Source organism: Chiloscyllium plagiosum, chromosome 14, assembly GCF_004010195.1.
Source record: "Chiloscyllium plagiosum isolate BGI_BamShark_2017 chromosome 14, ASM401019v2, whole genome shotgun sequence".
In the NCBI taxonomy this organism is placed as follows: Eukaryota; Metazoa; Chordata; class Chondrichthyes; order Orectolobiformes; family Hemiscylliidae; genus Chiloscyllium; species Chiloscyllium plagiosum.
The window spans coordinates 76,846,041-76,862,580 of record NC_057723.1 but is presented as its reverse complement, the minus strand read 5'-3'; the positions used below and the strand labels follow the sequence as shown (position 1 = coordinate 76,862,580).

At 41.7% G+C, this 16,540-nt stretch overlaps 1 protein-coding gene across 1 annotated transcript in view; it reads left to right on the top strand.

Annotated features, from left to right (window-relative positions):
* The window catches only part of fam193b (family with sequence similarity 193 member B), a gene marked incomplete at its 3' end in the record, with an annotated part of 84,864 nt that overhangs the window by 30,865 nt on the left and 37,459 nt on the right, over window positions 1-16,540 (top strand). The window contains exon 2 of the mRNA XM_043704118.1: window positions 6,748-6,978. Coding sequence (XP_043560053.1) covers window positions 6,748-6,978 — 231 coding nt within the window. The remainder of the gene's footprint in view (window positions 1-6,747; window positions 6,979-16,540) is intronic.

Sequence of the window (16,540 nt, the reverse complement as noted above, 5' to 3'; positions counted from 1 at the left end):
ATTGACCTGAAATAATTGCCTCTAGCTTGGTGCTGAAGTGGAAGATCACTTCATTCCTGGAGAAAATGGAAGATAAAATTATCTTGTATTATTGTAAACGGTAAGTTGCATGAAAACTAACTGCGGCATAACTCAATTTAGATATTTAATATTTGCGATCTATTTTAAGTGGCATTAAATTGGAAAGGTGAGATGATGCAAATTAAAAGTATATCACAGACAACTTTGCAGAGATTTACCTATTCGTACATCACAGAATTGAATCTGATTGTTTCATTAGAGGTTAAATGACTGAACAAAAGAATGGATTATTCTTCTTAGTCCTGTGGTCCATCTCCAAATTATTGGTACAGTATCTCCTGATCAATGTACAGCCACTTAGGTTGAAAGCCTTTAATAAAAGCCGCTGTATAGGTAAACTAATTCAAACCAATATCTCAAACAGACTTACTTCTGCCTGTTTCCCTAGTTAACAATTTGAAAAAAACAAAATTAGAAGCATTGTCCAGTTGTCAGCTCAACATTTACATAATACAATTATATTATGGGGTATTAGAAGGAAGCAACCAAAATAATTTGCAGAGAGTTAGGTCAGTTAATCCCACATAGTTTGTTGAAAGATGAATTGTGCCCAATACAATCAATCTTTTCAAGTGATGAGTCATTCAATGGAAGTGCGTAATTTGTTGTAGCAAGGAATCTAATAATGCTATACTTGATTGTTAAGGTTTCAGATTCTGTAACCTGGCAAGTTGCTCAAATTGGAAACCGACAACTGCAGCAAATTGCTCATGGGATGTGGTTATTTTGACAGATCGGCATTTATTTTCCATCCCCACTGGCTCGGGAAGACAATTATCTGTCGTGGTTTTCACGATAGAGTACTGTGAAGGCTAAAAGTTGTAGGGCATTGATCCATTGAGAATGAAGAAATTACAGTCTAGTTCCAAGTTGGGTTGGTGCATGACTTGGAGGGGATTTTGCTGATTACGTTATTTGAATATGAAATTCAAATGCAGCAGAGATGGTGCACACTGCTGTCACTGTGTGCCAGTGTTGAGGGTGAATCTGTGTTGATGGTTGGAGTACCACTTTAATTGGGCTGCTTTTTCTTGGATGAAGATAAATTTCATGAGTGTTGTTTAGAGTTGCACTCATCCAGGCTATTGAAGAGTATTCCAGCAAACTCCTGACTTGTGCCTTGTAAATGGTAGATAGGCTTTGAAGAGCTAGGAAGTGAATTACTTGTTACAGAATTCCCAGTCTCTCCTTTCACAAACGTATGTTTGAGGCTGTGCTTGTTGGGTTTCTAATTGGTAACTTTGAAAATGTTTATGGTGGGGTGAGCTTCAGCATGATAATGCTGTCAATATGGTGGTAATAAGGTTAGGATTAGGATCTAAGATGGTGGCATGGTAGGGGCCCTGAGCTGGAGCTTGTCGTTTTATTTTTTCCTTTTTTATTCCCCTTTCTACTTGCCTCTTATCCTTGGAAGACTTCGATGGTAATGGGCCGAGCCAGCTTGCACTTGAGGCGAAGCACTACATTGACTCGTGCTCTGTCTGCTTTTACTTTTTTCTCTCTCTTTGGCTTTTATTTTTACTTTAACCTTAGTTACCTACTGGGGAGACCACCTGGCAGCTTCAGTGGCAGCTGCATTGCCGAGATCAGCCCAGTGCATTCTCGTGGCTGCAACATTGTTGATAGAAGCAAGATGGCATTGAAGAATGGTGACATGATTCTGTGGCGGCAGCTCAGCGAGGGGGAGACCCATGCTGGTAATGGCCTCAGCATTGGGGTGGAAGAGCCTGGATTCAGGCCTATGGCTAAGCACTTAAGAAGTACAGTCATGCTGAACTTTGAACTTTATATCTTTATTTTCTACTTATACCTAAGGTTCTGTACCTAGGTACCTGTTGTACCTAAGATGATACTGGAGATTGGCAACTTTGTATGCTTTTCACTAAACTCCTGTATACACCCACCCATAATTATCTCTCATCCCCTTACCCCTCAATATTCCTGATGAAGGACTTATGCCCAAAACATCGACTCTCCTGCTCTTTGGATGCTGCCTGACCTGTGCATTTCAAATGCCACCCTTTTCGACTATGACTTCTCCAGCATCTGCAGTCCTCCCTTTCTTGTTGATTACATATGTCATAATTCTAAATTCTGAAGAGGAATTTTACATTGTTGTAGTAAATGGTCATTGTGTTGCATAAATATGCCCTACTATTTTGAACTCCAAGTATCGATGTTGGAATGAACTTGTTGCTCAAGGGGTGTTACATTTACAAAAGAGTTGTGGGTAATATTGAACAAGGTGCATCTGACCTTATGGAGGGGAGATCATTGATGAAGCACTTCAAGATAGTTGACATTAGGGCACAGCACTGAGGAACTCATACAATGATGTCCTTGGCTAAGTTGATCGGCCTCCAAGAGCCACAGTCATCTTCCTTGGTGCTGGGTGTGATGTGAACTAATAAAGACTTTCCCCCAATTTCTATTCACTCCAGTTTTGCTTGAACTTTATGATGCTATATCTCTGGCATGTAGCTCCTTTGCTAATGTTTGGACCAAGATTGTAATAAAGTCACAAGTTGATAATACTCCTAGAATCCAAACTGTTGATTTATTGAGCAAGTCATTGCTGCGTAAATGTTGTTTCACTGGCATCTATGATGCTGGCAGCCTTAAAAAAATTGATGCTTTAGACTAGAGTTAAGGCCATGCAGAGTTGTAGATGAGTTCAAGTCTGGAGGTTAGAAACTGGAAAGCTTGCCAAGAGAGGGTTTGAACATTCAAATGTAGAGGCATTATTGATATTGTTTTCTGGAACAGGACAGAATTGGTTGTGACTATAGAATTGGAAGCAGGCCTTGGAGATAACAACACAAATTTTGGTTGCAAATAATTTGGTTCAGCATTGGACAGTGGCCAGGGAGTGGAGTGGAGCTGGTGTGTTTGTCTTGTACTAAAAGAGAAATAAAGGAAGAGAAAGATTGGATTGAGAGCAAGAAACAAATTCATAATTAAAATTCAACTTTAAAATGTTTTACTTTTACAATTAAAATTTGAAGAAGTGAAACTCTGCTCTTGGAATGGTTGATTTTCATTGCCAGAGAGACTTAACTATGAATGTAGTTAAGATTATCACTTAGTATCAAAGATACTTTGAATTGTAAAAAATTTAACTCAGTTTTTGTAAATGCTAAATTCACACTGTTTGCTGAGTTTTGATTGTTGTTGAGATAGCCAACAAAATAACATTTTCATGTCATTGATGACAGCAGAGCAACTCCAACAGCAACTTGTGGATGTTTGAATTAAGGCATGTACTGTGAGAATATGTATAAGATATGAACAGGGAGGGAGAGAGTTAAATTTTGAGTTTTTGTGAAAGAAGATGTTCAGCTGAGCATGACTCAGATCATTTAAAAACTTAGTTAACAATGGGGTGCTGGAGGCAAGGGTAATGGGTTAACAAGGTGGAAAAGCATTCATTACGTAGAGGTATTTAACAATATTGGCAGCATTCAGTATGTCAGGTCAGTTTAACAAGGTAAGAAATATTCATTATGTGAAGCCAGTTAAGATTAAGAACATTCATTGTGTAACAGCAGATGGTTTAATCTTTACTGTTGATGCTCGCAGATTGTAACAGTCACCCAATTAATATGTATGTTGCCTTATCTGGATGCTCTTCCTTGTAAAGTCACTATATAATTCATTAAGAAACTGCTGTTTGAGAGAGAAGACCGAGAACTCATGTCTCTGTGCACATGGGTGATCGTTCTCTCTCCCTCCAGGGCACGGAATAAAGATGAAGGAGGTAAAACTATACCGTGTCTCTGAGTGTTTTACTTCGACTGACGGGGAGGGGTGGGGGGAGGGGGGAGAGGGGAAGCGGGATGACACCTTCCCATTTAAATTTACTTCACCACTTGCACAGAAAAACATTGAAGGCCATTAACCTTGGTATTACTTGGGCAGCAAATTATGTCCCAATTGACGAGTCTACAATTGCATTACTTCCATAGCAAGAAACCTTTGAAGTTGCTGAGCAGAAACCTATAACTGAAGTAAAAGTATTAAGATTTTTTTAAAAATAGGATATTAGGGATTGCCTTTTTGTTATTTAATGCTTTAATACTGAAGCTAAGAAGTATAGATATTCTCTAATCAATCTATCCAGAGTTGTTATTACACCCTTCTGGATCAGGTGCGAAATATCACCTAGCCCATTAAGCGTGGTCTGCTTTTGAATCACTTGTTATATCATCTATACATTTACTCTGTCTTCCTGCCTTTGACATATATCCCTGAATAAGCCTATCTGGCTCAGTGTTGAAAATTTAAATTGCCCCAACATGCAGAGCCAGTTTCATTTTTCTATTACCTTACATGCTAAATAAAGATTTCATGAATTTTCTTCCAAATGTCCTGGCTCTAGATGTTATGTTTGTGTCCTTTGGTCTGGATTCTCTTACCTTGTCTGTATAAACCTTTTTGAAATCTTTTGTCATACAAACCATTTTGATTTGGTTAACTTCAACCCTCCACCCCCCAAATATCACTGGTAGAGTTCCCAGTTTGATTGGTTGTGAGACGTATGATAGTCGTTCTTTTTATCATCACGAATAATGTTCAAGTAGATTTTTTTAAAAAAATCTTTAATGGATACAGAGATAACTGGTAAGGCCAGCATTGTTGCCTGTCTCAAATTTCCATCGAGCTGAGTAGTTTGCAGAGCCATTTTCAGACAACATTATTGTGCATCTGGAGTCGCCTGTAGTTCAGACCAGGTAAGGATAGTACATTGCATTCCTTTGAGTATACCGGATGGATTTTTACAGCACTCGATGTTGTTTGAACTGCCATGATCATCGCTGCTAAGACTGGCTTTCTGTTCTAGATTTGATTAATTTAATTTAAATTCCAGTTGTGGTGTTGGTAGATTTGAACCCATGTCCCCTGAGCATTAGCCTCGACATCTGAATTACTAGTCCAGTAACATTGGATAAAATGTGGTGCTGGGAAAAGCACAGCAGGTCAGGCAACATCTGAGGAGCAAGAGAGACAATGAAGTCCTGATGAAAGGTTATGCCCGAAACATCAACTCTTGCTCCTCGGATGCTGCCTGACCTGCTGTGCTTTTTTCAGTGCTACACTTTATCGACTCTGACTTCCCCATCATCTGCAGTTCTCGCTATCTCTTAGTCATTGAATTTACCATCATGCCATCATTTTACACTGGTTAAGCTTTGTGTCTTTTCCCGAGGATGGGGGATTTTCAAGATTAGGGGCATGTTTTTAAGATGAGAGATGATAAAGAAGACGTGCAAACTGTTTGCCCAGAGGGTGGTTCGCATGTGGAATGTGCTTCCTGAGGAAGCGGTGGGTGTGGGCACAATTGCAACATTTAAAAGATATTTGGAGAAGTACATGAATAGTAAAGGTTTGGAGGGATATGGGCTTGGAGCAGGCAGGTGGGACTAGTTTAGTTTGGGATTGTGTTCAGCGTGGTCTGGTTGGACCTAAGGGTCTGTTTCCATGCTCTATGACTCTGAGGATAGAATATTAAAATTAAGTGACGAGATAATGATATTGATGCAATATTTTAGATATCATTTGATTCGCTGGAGCAAATTCCTATTGTGCCAGTTAAAGGTTTGTAATTTTTTGCTGCAATTTCTGACAATTAGGAAGTTGGTGTACAATACTGCAAAATACAAGTGACAGTGATACAAATTGACAAACGATTGGTGAAATAGCACTTGAAGGGTTGCCCAGTTTTGTTGACTGTGATTATGAAATGCATATTGATTGGAACTCCATTGCATAATGATGGTTAATAAAGCAAAGCTGAATGGGAAATATTGGTAACGATTGATGTTAGAAACGAAAATCGCTTCTCAATAATCGCTCTAGACAAATTCAGGAAAACAAAGTTTTATTAACAAGTCAAGTCTGCAGAGTTCGGCACCCTTGAAGAAAAGGCGCGCTGAGGCTTACAAAGTCTCCCATTATATACAGTTCAAATCCCTCCTCTCCTTGGCTCTAACAAGCCATGAGGTTCACATTCTTAAAAACATCATTATTCTTATCACAAAGTCTGCAACAAATGTCTCCAGAGTCTCTAAAGTTGTTGTTTTTCTCACCCTGTAGTCTTATCAGTCAAAGACTTATTCTTCTCTGTCTGTGCAATCTGTAACAGATGTCTCTCGAGTCGTTTCCCTATCCTGGAGTCTTATCAGTCAAGGACTCATCCTTCCCTGCCTGTGTTAATGGTTTCATCAATCAAGGGCCTGTTTGTTTTTACTCTGCTCACAAATTGTCAGCGTTCTGCACAATTTAAACTAGCCTGTTTGTTTTTACTCTGCTCACAAATTGTCAGCATTCTGCACAATTTAAACTATTCTACTTTTGAGTATATAAAATGTTCTAGAAAAGAAACAAAAGTTTTGTCTTTTATTATAGATCAGTCTGTGGTCCAGGCACATCTTAAAGTTTAAACCGAAATTACCTCTCTCAATTGAGAATGAGGATTATTGAAGCACAGCACAGACTTCACTTAGACAAGAAATGTACTTCGCCATCTCTACCCTTTACATGTTGAATGTGTTTGCCTCGCACATCACTACTGTAATTGTACTTATCTGCTAGTTGGTAATCAAGTAATGGCCTAGTTTGTGAAAATCTTTTAAACCCTTTGATTACACCTGATTTTTTTCGTTTCAGCCAACCCTTACTGTCCACCAGCCAGCAAAGGACTGTTGTTTGTTGTGCCATCATGAACGCAAGGATTGGGGAACTCAACAGAATGGGATTGTGGATCTAAAGAAGTTGGCACATTCACTACCTGCATTAACTCATGGCGGTCTTGAACGGGTGCCTCTCTGGATATGCCAAGCATGTCAAAGACGAGTAGAGGAGGAGCAGCAACGGGCTATCTGTGAACAGACCCTAATGGTAAAAATGAATTTTACTTGTGATGATCTAAAATATTTGTTGCGCATTATAGGAAGAAAGGGAAATTTTGTGTTCCATTTAATATTGTTATTTTCAGAATATAAATTATCATGACTGAATTCTGGGCTATACCTGCAAATTTAATCTGATTCTCTTGGTCATACTGTAGAATCAGCTTACAGAATCAGAAGTATTAGCATTGTGATCACGTGAAATGCTCATTTTGTTCTGTGGTATAGAGTCATAAAAGATGTACTACAGGGAATCAGACCTTTCAGTCCAACTTGTCCATGCCGACCAGATTTCCTAAATAGATCTTTGTGGGCGGCACGGTGGCACAGCGGTTAGCACTGCTGCCTCACGGCGCCAGAGACCCGGGTTCAATTCCCGCCTCAGGCAACTGACTGTGTGGAGTTTGCACATTCTCCCCGTGTCTGCGTGGGTTTCCTCTGGGTACTCCAGTTTCCTCCCACAGTCCAAAAATGTGCAGGTTAGGTGAATTAGCCAAGCTAAATTGCCCGTAGTGTTAGGTGAAGGGGTAAATGTAGGAGAATGGGTCTGGGTGGGTTGCGCTTTGGCGGGTCGGTGTGGATTTGTTGGGCCGAAGGGCCTGTTTCCACACTGTAACTAATCTAATCTAATCTAATCTAATCTAATCTAATCTTTCTGCTCTCACTTTAAACTGATGCCGTTTAGTTTTGGACTCCACCACCCTGGGGAAAAGACCTAGTCTGTTCACCCTATCCATGTCTCTCTTGATTTTATGAACCTCTATAAGGTCATGACTCAGCCTCCAATGCTCCAGGGAAAATAGCCCCGGTCTATTCAGCCTCTACCTATGGCTCAAATCCTCCAACCCTGGCAACATCCTTGTAAATCTTTTCTGAATCCTTTCAAGTTTCACAGCATCCTTCTTATAGCAGGGATACCAGAATTGCATGCAGTATTCAAATAGTGGCCTAATCAATATCCTATACAACTTGTGGTTCTGTTCGCCGAGCTGGGAATTTGTGTTGCTGACGTTTCGTCCCCTGTCTAGGAGACCCGGGTTCAATTCCCGCCTCAGGCGACTGACTGTGTGGAGTTTGCACGTTCTCCCCGTNCCCCATGTCTGCGTGGGTTTCCTCTGGGTGCTCGGGTTTCCTCCCACAGTCTAAAGATGTGCAGATTAGGTGAATTGACCATGCTAAATTTGGGTGGGTTGCGCTTCGGCGGGTCGGTGTGGACTTGTTGGGCTGAAGGACCTGTTTCCACACTGTAATGTAAAGTAATGTAATGTAATGTAATGAGACACCCTCAGTGCTTGGGAGCCTCCTGTGAAGCGTGTCTGTGATGTTTCCTCCGGCATTTATAGTGATTTGTATCTGCCGCTTCCGGTTGTCAGTTCCAGCTGTCCGCTGCAGTGGCCGGTATATTGGATCCAGGTCGATGTGCTTATTGATTGAATCTATGGATGAATGCCATGCCTCGAGGAATTCCCTGGCTGTTCTCTGTTTGGCTTGTCCTACAATAGTAGTGTTGTCCCAGTCGAACTCATGTTGCTTGTCATCGGAGTGTTTGGCTACTAAGGATAGCTGGTCGTGTCGTTTTGTGGCTAGTTGGTGTTCATGGATGTGGATTGTTAACTGTCTTCCTGTTTGTTCTATGTAGTGTTTTGTGCAGTCCTTGCATGGGATTTTGTACACTACATTGGGTTTGCTCATGCTGGGTATCGGGTCCTTCGTCCTGGTGAGTTGTCTGAGAGTGGCTGTTGGTTTGTGTGCCGTTATGAGTCCTAGTGGTCGCAGTAGAGTTTGAAATAGAGAACACACACTGGATCATCAACGCCACACTCACAGGAATCCGATTCACTCGAGAGGAAGAAAAGGACAACCAACTCCCATTCCTAGACGTGATGGTACAGAGAACACCGAACGGAGAATTCACCACAAAGGTATACAGGAAAGTCACACACACACACACAGACAAAGTCCTGAACTACGAAAGCAACCACCCCAACAGACACAAAACTGTGACCACTAGGACTCATGACGGCAGAGGAGAAAGTGAGGACTGCAGATGCTGGAGTTCAGAGCTGAAAATGTGTTGCTGGAAAAGCGCAGCAGGTCAGGCAGCATCCAAGGAGCAGGAGAATCAACGTTTCGGGCATGAGCCCTTCTTCAGGAATGATCTCTGAGGAACCTTGTTGTACACCTTACTGTCCATATAGATCATGTCCGCTGCTCTGCTGTCAGCAATCTTCTTCAAAAAATGTAATCAAGTTTGTGAGACATGATTTCCCCCACACAAAGCCATGTAGACTATCCCTAATCCTTGCCTTTCCAAATACATGTACATCCAGTCCCTCAGAATTCCCTCCAATAACTTGCCCACCACCAATGTCAGGCTCACTGGTCCAAAGTTCCCTTACCATCTTTCTTAAACAGTAGCACCACATCAGCCAAACTCCAGTCTTCCAACACCTCATCTGTTGCTATCGATGATACCAAGTATCTCAGCCAGGGTTCCAGGAATCACTTCCCTACCTTCCCACAGAGTTCTAAGGTACACTTGTTCAGGTCCTAGGGATTTATCCACCTTTGTGCATTTCAAGACATCCAGCATCACCACCCCTGTAATATTTTTCAAGATGTTGCTATTTATTTCCCCACAATCTCATATCTTCCATATACTTCTCGACAGTAAACACTGATGCACAGTACTTGTTTAGTATCTCTCCCATGTCCTGTGGTTCTGTGGCCTTGCTAATCTTTTGAGGGGCCCTATTCTCTCCCTAGTTACCCTTTTGTATAATCCTTTTGGATTCTCTTTAACTCTACTTGTCAAAGCTATCTCGTATCCCCTTTATGTCCTCCTGATTTCCCTTTTAAGTGTACCCCTACTACTTTTATACTCTTGTAGGGATTCACTTGATCCCTGCTGTCTGTACCTGATGTGCGCTTCCCTCTTTTTCTCGACGAAGCCTTCAATTTCTCTAGTTATCTAGCGTTCCGAACACACACCGGCCGTGCCCTTCATCCCAGTGGGAACATGCTGGCTCTGGACACTCTTATCTCATTTTCTACCTCCCCGCTTCTGGTTTAAATCCTCCCAAGTAACCGAGTAGATTCAGAAACTCCCTGCCAGTATATTAGTCCCCTTCCAATTCAGGTACAGTCGGTCCTTCTACAGGTAATTTCTCCTAGAAGACATTCCAATGATACAAAAATGTGAATCCTTGTCCGCTGCACCAGCTCCTCAGCCTTGCCTTCATCTGTTCTATCCTCCTATTCCTATCCTCACGAGCCCATGGCACCGGAAGTAATCTAAACCTTACTACCCTCGAGGACCTACTTTTTAAATTCCTGCCAACTTACATTATTCTCCTCTCAGAATCTCGTCCTTTTTGCTTCCTATGTCATTGGTTCCAATGTGTACAACCACTTCCTGCATGCACATAAGTTTTGTATAACATTTTAGAATGTTGTTAAATTCACCACAGTGATGTCTCGTTTAAAAAAAAATTGCAGTCCTTCACATCGGCAAAGAATGATCAGAGTCTGTTTCTTCCATCACTTTGAGCTTAAATTGGTTTGGTTTGGGATGAAAAGTTATTTGTAGTTTTTTAAAATTTTTGTGGAATTTGTGCACAAATTAATTTGAGTCGAAGAGTGTGGTGCTGGAAAAGCACAGCTGGTCAGGCAGCATCCGAGGAGCAGGATGTTGCCTGACCGGCTGTGTTTTTCCAGCACCACACATTTCGACTCTGATCTCCAGCATCTGCAGTCCTCACTTTTCTTCTATGAATTAATTTACAAGGTTCAGTATGCTCAGAATGCCAGTTTTTTTTTGTAGTTTCCTTTTTACAGAGAGTTATATTGTGAATGAAATTTGTCTTATGGCTTGGATTGAAGTTAACCTTTCTAAAGCACTCAAAAACCTAGAAATTGCTCTTGAAAGGATTGTGTTACTTTAAAGAAAGGGGAGGAAAGGCTCAAATGTGAGGTCAAACCTAGTCAAGTACTCTGAAAGCCAGACCCTTGTGGATGATTTGATGTCATGTTCTAAATTAAACAATTCTGTTTTGTTTCTGCAGTACTTTAGTATAAAACTGGGGAAATCTAAAATGAAAAGGTGCTGGTTATATTCAGTAGCATGGCAGCATCCCTGAAAAGAAACTAATATTTTGAATTGAACCTGACTCTCAGAACTGAAGGACAGTGATGGATTTTATTTTATTGAAAGGAAGGAAGGCCAGGAGTTTAAGAACATAAGAAATATTAACAGGAATAGATCATTTAGTCTGCCCTATCATTCTTTAGATCCCTCCCTGGCATCACAGCTAGAGAACAAGGAAGATTTGAGATAGAGTTGAGCACAGGACAGATTAAGAAACAAAAGGCAAAGGACATGATAATGTTTGTTGTCACGAAATGGAGCATTTACTTACAATGAATCAAAATAAGGGCAGAGTTCATGCTTTGAAATTGTTGAGTTCAGATGTCTGTAAAGTTCCTAACTGGAAGGCTGTAAAAGTGACTTTTCAGTCATGGACCTCAAACATGAGGAAGGAAATGGAAATCAGTGAAGATTGACAGGATAAAAGAAACAAACTGAAATGACAGTGGGGAGAAGCAATAGAGCGTCAAGGTAAGGATTCCCACAAGAGAAGTAATTCTGAATAAAACCTGAAAATGAAAGCAAAATACTGTGAATGCTGGAAAACTAAACTTATAGCAAAGTACCTGTACTAAAAATGCTGATGGCAAGTGTGATGGCATCTGTGGAGAGAAAGTTACTGTTTCAAGTCCGACCCTCATGAGGTAGTTTACAGCTTTCTAAATGCAGTATTGAGGGAGTGAATTGCCTGTTCCTAGTCCTCATTCTTATGTTCACATGTTGCTGCTAATCTGTGCATTTTCAGCACGTCGGTTTTATTTCATGTTTTCAAATGTTAGTTCACGTTGATATTTGAGATTATAAAAGTAAAAGTTTTCTTATTTTTTCCAAAGAGAGCCTGGAGTTCTCCCAGGTCAAAAGCAGCATGTGACATTAGAACAATAAAACCCTGTGCCACTTACTGTACTGTACAGCGGAACACAGTAATGCATCAGAATGGCATTTCTGTTCCTCGCAACTACTGGTAACGTTCAGTTTATTCATCATCTTGGAAGTTGTGCCTGATCTCAGGCTATTTTCACTGATTATGTGCTAGTGTTGTGCACCTTGGAGAAAGTTGCTTCAGATTACGAGCTTGAATGATTGTGTTGTCATAGAATTGTAGAATGTTAATGACACAGAAGGAGACCACTTGGCCCAGTGTATCTGTTCCAGCCAAAAAAATGACCCCAAACTTTTGCCATTTTCCAGCATTTAGTCCAGAGTACTGCAGGTTACGGTATATAAGATATGCATCCAGATACCTGGAGTCACATAGCACGGTCAAACTAATCCATGTTGACCATAATTCCAAACTAAACTAGTCCCACCTGACTGCACTTGGCCCTTATAGAACATAACTGAAAATGTGTTGCTGGAAAAGCGCAGCAGGTTAGGCAGCATCCAAGCAGCAAGAGAATCAACGTTTTGGGCATGAGCCCTTCTTCAGGAATTCCTTTACTTTACTTTTCACTGATTGGGAGAAGATTTGTAGTTCGGGTGCTCGTTGTTGTGGTTCTGTTCGCCGAGCTGGGAATTTGTGTTGCAGACGTTTCGTCCCCTGTTTCGGTGACATCCTCAGTGCTTGGGAGCCTCCTGTGAAGCGCTTCTGTGATGTTTCCTCCGGCATTTATAGTGATTTGTATCTGCTGCTTCCGGTTGTCAGTTCCAGCTGTCCGCTGCAGTGGCTGGGTCCAGGTCGATGTGCTTATTGATTGAATCTATGCCACGAAACGACATGACCAGCTATCCTTAGTAGCCACACACTCCGATGCCAAGCAACATGAATTCGACTGGGACAACACTACTATTATAGGACAAGCCAAACAGAGAACAGCCAGGTAATTCCTAGAGGCATGGCATTCATCCACAGATTCAATCAATAAGCACATCAACCTGGACCCAACACACTGGCCACTGCAGCGGACAGCTGGAACTGACAACCGGAAGTGGCAGATACAAATCACAATAAATGCTAGAGGAAACATCACAGAAGCACTTCACAGAGGCTCCCAAGTATTGAGGATGTCACCTAGACAGGGGACGAAACGTTTACAGCACAAATTTACTTTTCACTTTTTAAAAATGATTCTGCCTTGATTTCTGATCATTTTATATTTGCACACAATCAATTATTTTTGAGGTTTATAAAACCATGTGAGGCATAGATAAAAGGAGTAGTGAAGGTCTTTTCCCTAGGGTAGGGGAGTTCAAAACTAGAGGGCATAAGTTTAGGGTGAGAGAGGAAAGATTTAAAAGGGACCTGAGGGGCAACATTTTCACCCAGAAGGTGGTGTGTTTATGGAACAAATGCCAGAGGAAGTGGTGGAGGCTGGTACAGTTACAACGTCTTAAAATAATTGGACCGCGACATGGATGGGAAAGGTTTAGAAGAAAATAGGCCAAATGCAGGCAAATAGGTCTTGTTTAGTTTGGGAAATCTGGTTGGCATGGATGGATTGGACTGAAGGGTCGGTTTCCATCCTGTATGACTCTGATTCTTGGATGTTGTGCGAACATGATGGCTAATTAAATTAATCCCTTGTGCCTGCCCTTGGTCCATACCTCTGCATTCTTTGCATATGCATGTGCTTGTCTAATAGTCCCTTAAACACCCATATTATATCTGCTTCCACCAGCACTCCTGGCAAAGTGTTCCAGACTCCTACCACTCTGTGTTTCGAAAATACTTGGCACCTCACATCTCCTTTGAACTTTCCCCCTCACATTAAATGCAAGCCCTCTAGACTTAGACGTTTTGCCTGTGGAAAAGATTTCATCTGCCAACCCTATTTATGCATCTCTTAATTTTATAAACTTCTCTCAAGTCTCCCCTCAGTCTCCACTGCCCCAGAGAAAATAGCCCAGTTTTCTAGCCTCTTGTTACGTGTCATACCCTCTAATCCAGGCATCATCCTGGTAAACCTGTTACGCACCCTCTCCAAAGTCTCCACATCCTTCCTATAATGTGGCAACCAGAATTGAATACAATACCCTAAGTGTGGCCTAACCAAAGTCTTATAACGCTGCGACATCACATCCTGACTCCTGTATAATCAGTTCCCCGACCTATAAAGGGAAGCGGTGCCATACACTTTCTTTATTACCCTATCTACTTCTGTGCGGCAGCTTTCAGGGAATTATGGAAGGTCCTGCCATTAACTCTATATTTTTCCTTTACATCTCCCAAAGTGCAGTACCTCACTGGATTAAATTCCATCTGTTATTTCTCTGCCATATCTGCAACTGCTCTAAATCCCACTATATTCTTTGGAAACCTGTTACACTGTCCACAACTCCAATCTTTCTATCATCTATAAATTTACTACCCCATCAACATTTTCATCCAAGTCATTTATTTAAATCGCAAACAGTAGAGGTTGGATCCCAGTGGAACATCACTAGTCACAGACCTCCAGCCAGCAAAACACACTTCCACCACTGCCTTTGCCTTCTGTGGGTGAGCTAATTCTGAATCCAGGCGGCAAAGTCTCCGTGGATCCCATGTAACTTAATCATCTTAATCTTGTGGGTGAGCCTACCATGAGGGACCTTGTTCAAAGCCTCACTGAAATCCATGCAGACAACAACCATTGCTCTATCCTCATTGATCAACTTTGTCACCATCTTGAAAAATTCAATCAAGTTAGTATGTTGTGACCTGTCCTGCACAAAGCCACACTGACTGTCGCTAATTAGACCATGCATTTCCAAATGCATGTAAATCCTGTCCATAAGAATTCTCTCCAATAGCTTTCCGACCACTGATGTGAGCGTCTTGGCTCTATAGTTTCCTGGATTGCCTTTTTGAACCAAGGAACGACATTAGCTACTTGCCATGCTTCTTGAACTTCTCCAGTCGCTAATGAGGATACAAAGATCTTGATCAAGGCCCCAGCAATCTCCTTTCTTGCCCTCTCAATAACCTCTGATAGATGTCATTGGTCCCTGGGGACTTATCCACCTCAATGCTCTTCCAAATACTGTAGCATGTTAGCATGCTCTGCACTAGTCTCACTATCCTCCACATCCTTCTCCTCGGTGAATACCGATGCAAAGTACTCATTTAGGATCTTGCCCACATCTTCTGCCTCCAAGCACAAGTTCACTCCTTTCACTTTGAGTGATCGTACCTTCTCCCTAGTTAATCTCTTAATGTATGTATCGAATGCCTTGGGATTCTCTTCAACGCAACTTGCCAAGGTCGTTTCATGGCCCCTTCTTACTCTCCTAATTCCCTGCTTAAGTTCTTTCCTGCTTCATATTTCTCATGAGCACTGTTTGATTTTAGCTGCCTAAATCTTTTGTATATGCCGGTTTATTCCTCTGAACAAAATTCACAACCTCTCTCATTATCCAAGAGTACCTTATTTTGCAATCCTTGTCCTTCCTCCTTACCGGACCAGGCCGATCGTGAACTCTGATCAGTAGGTCTTTAAACAATTCCACGTGACTTGCCCGATAATAACTCTGACCAATTAATACTCCCTAGCTCCTGCCTAATACTGATGTAATTTTTCCTTCCCCAATTTAATATCTTCCCCTGCAAACTTATCTTTATTCATTGCTATCTTAAAGCATAAAGAGTTGATCACTGTTTCCAAATACTTTCCCATTGAAAGGTCAGTCACCTGACCAGCCTCATGAGCCAATACGAGGTCTGATATGGCCCCTTCTGTAGTTGCACTATCCACATACTGTTTCTTGAAATGATAAACTCTTGGGTGCACTTAACAAATTTTGCCCCATTTAAACCTCTTGCTCTAAGGGAGTCGTAGCTGATATTGGGACAGTTGAACTCGCCCACTATGACAACCTATTGTTATTGCATCTTTCTATAATCTGCCTACATTTTTTTCACAATCTAGAGTAATAATCTCAGGATTGCTACCAGTTCCATGGACTAGCAAGGTGAGGAGCAGAGAGTGAGTGCAGATGAACATGGCTGCCGGACTGGCGTAGGAAGGAAGGCTTCAGATATGTGGATCATTGGGATACCTTCTGGGGAAGGTGTGAACTGTACAAGAAGGATGGGTTGCACCTGAACTGGAGGGGCACCAATATTCTGGGCAAGAGGTTTGCTAGATCTCTTTGGGAGGGTTTAAACTAGATTGGCAGGGGGGTGGGAACTGGAGCTACGTATCAGATGATGGAGTAGGTAGTGAACAGGGAGAAAGTGAGGACTGCAGATGCTAGAGATCAGAGCTGAAAAATGTGTTGCTGGAAAAATCCAAGGAGCAGGAGAATCGACGTTTCGGGCATAAGCCCTTCTTCAGGAATGAGGAGGGTGTGCCAAGCCGGCTTAGATAAAAGGTAGGGAGGAGGGACTTGGGGGAGGGGTGTTGGGCATGCGATAGGTGGAAGGAGGTTAAGGTGAGAGTGATAGGCCGGAGAGGGGGTGGGGGCGGAGAGGTTGGGAAGAAGA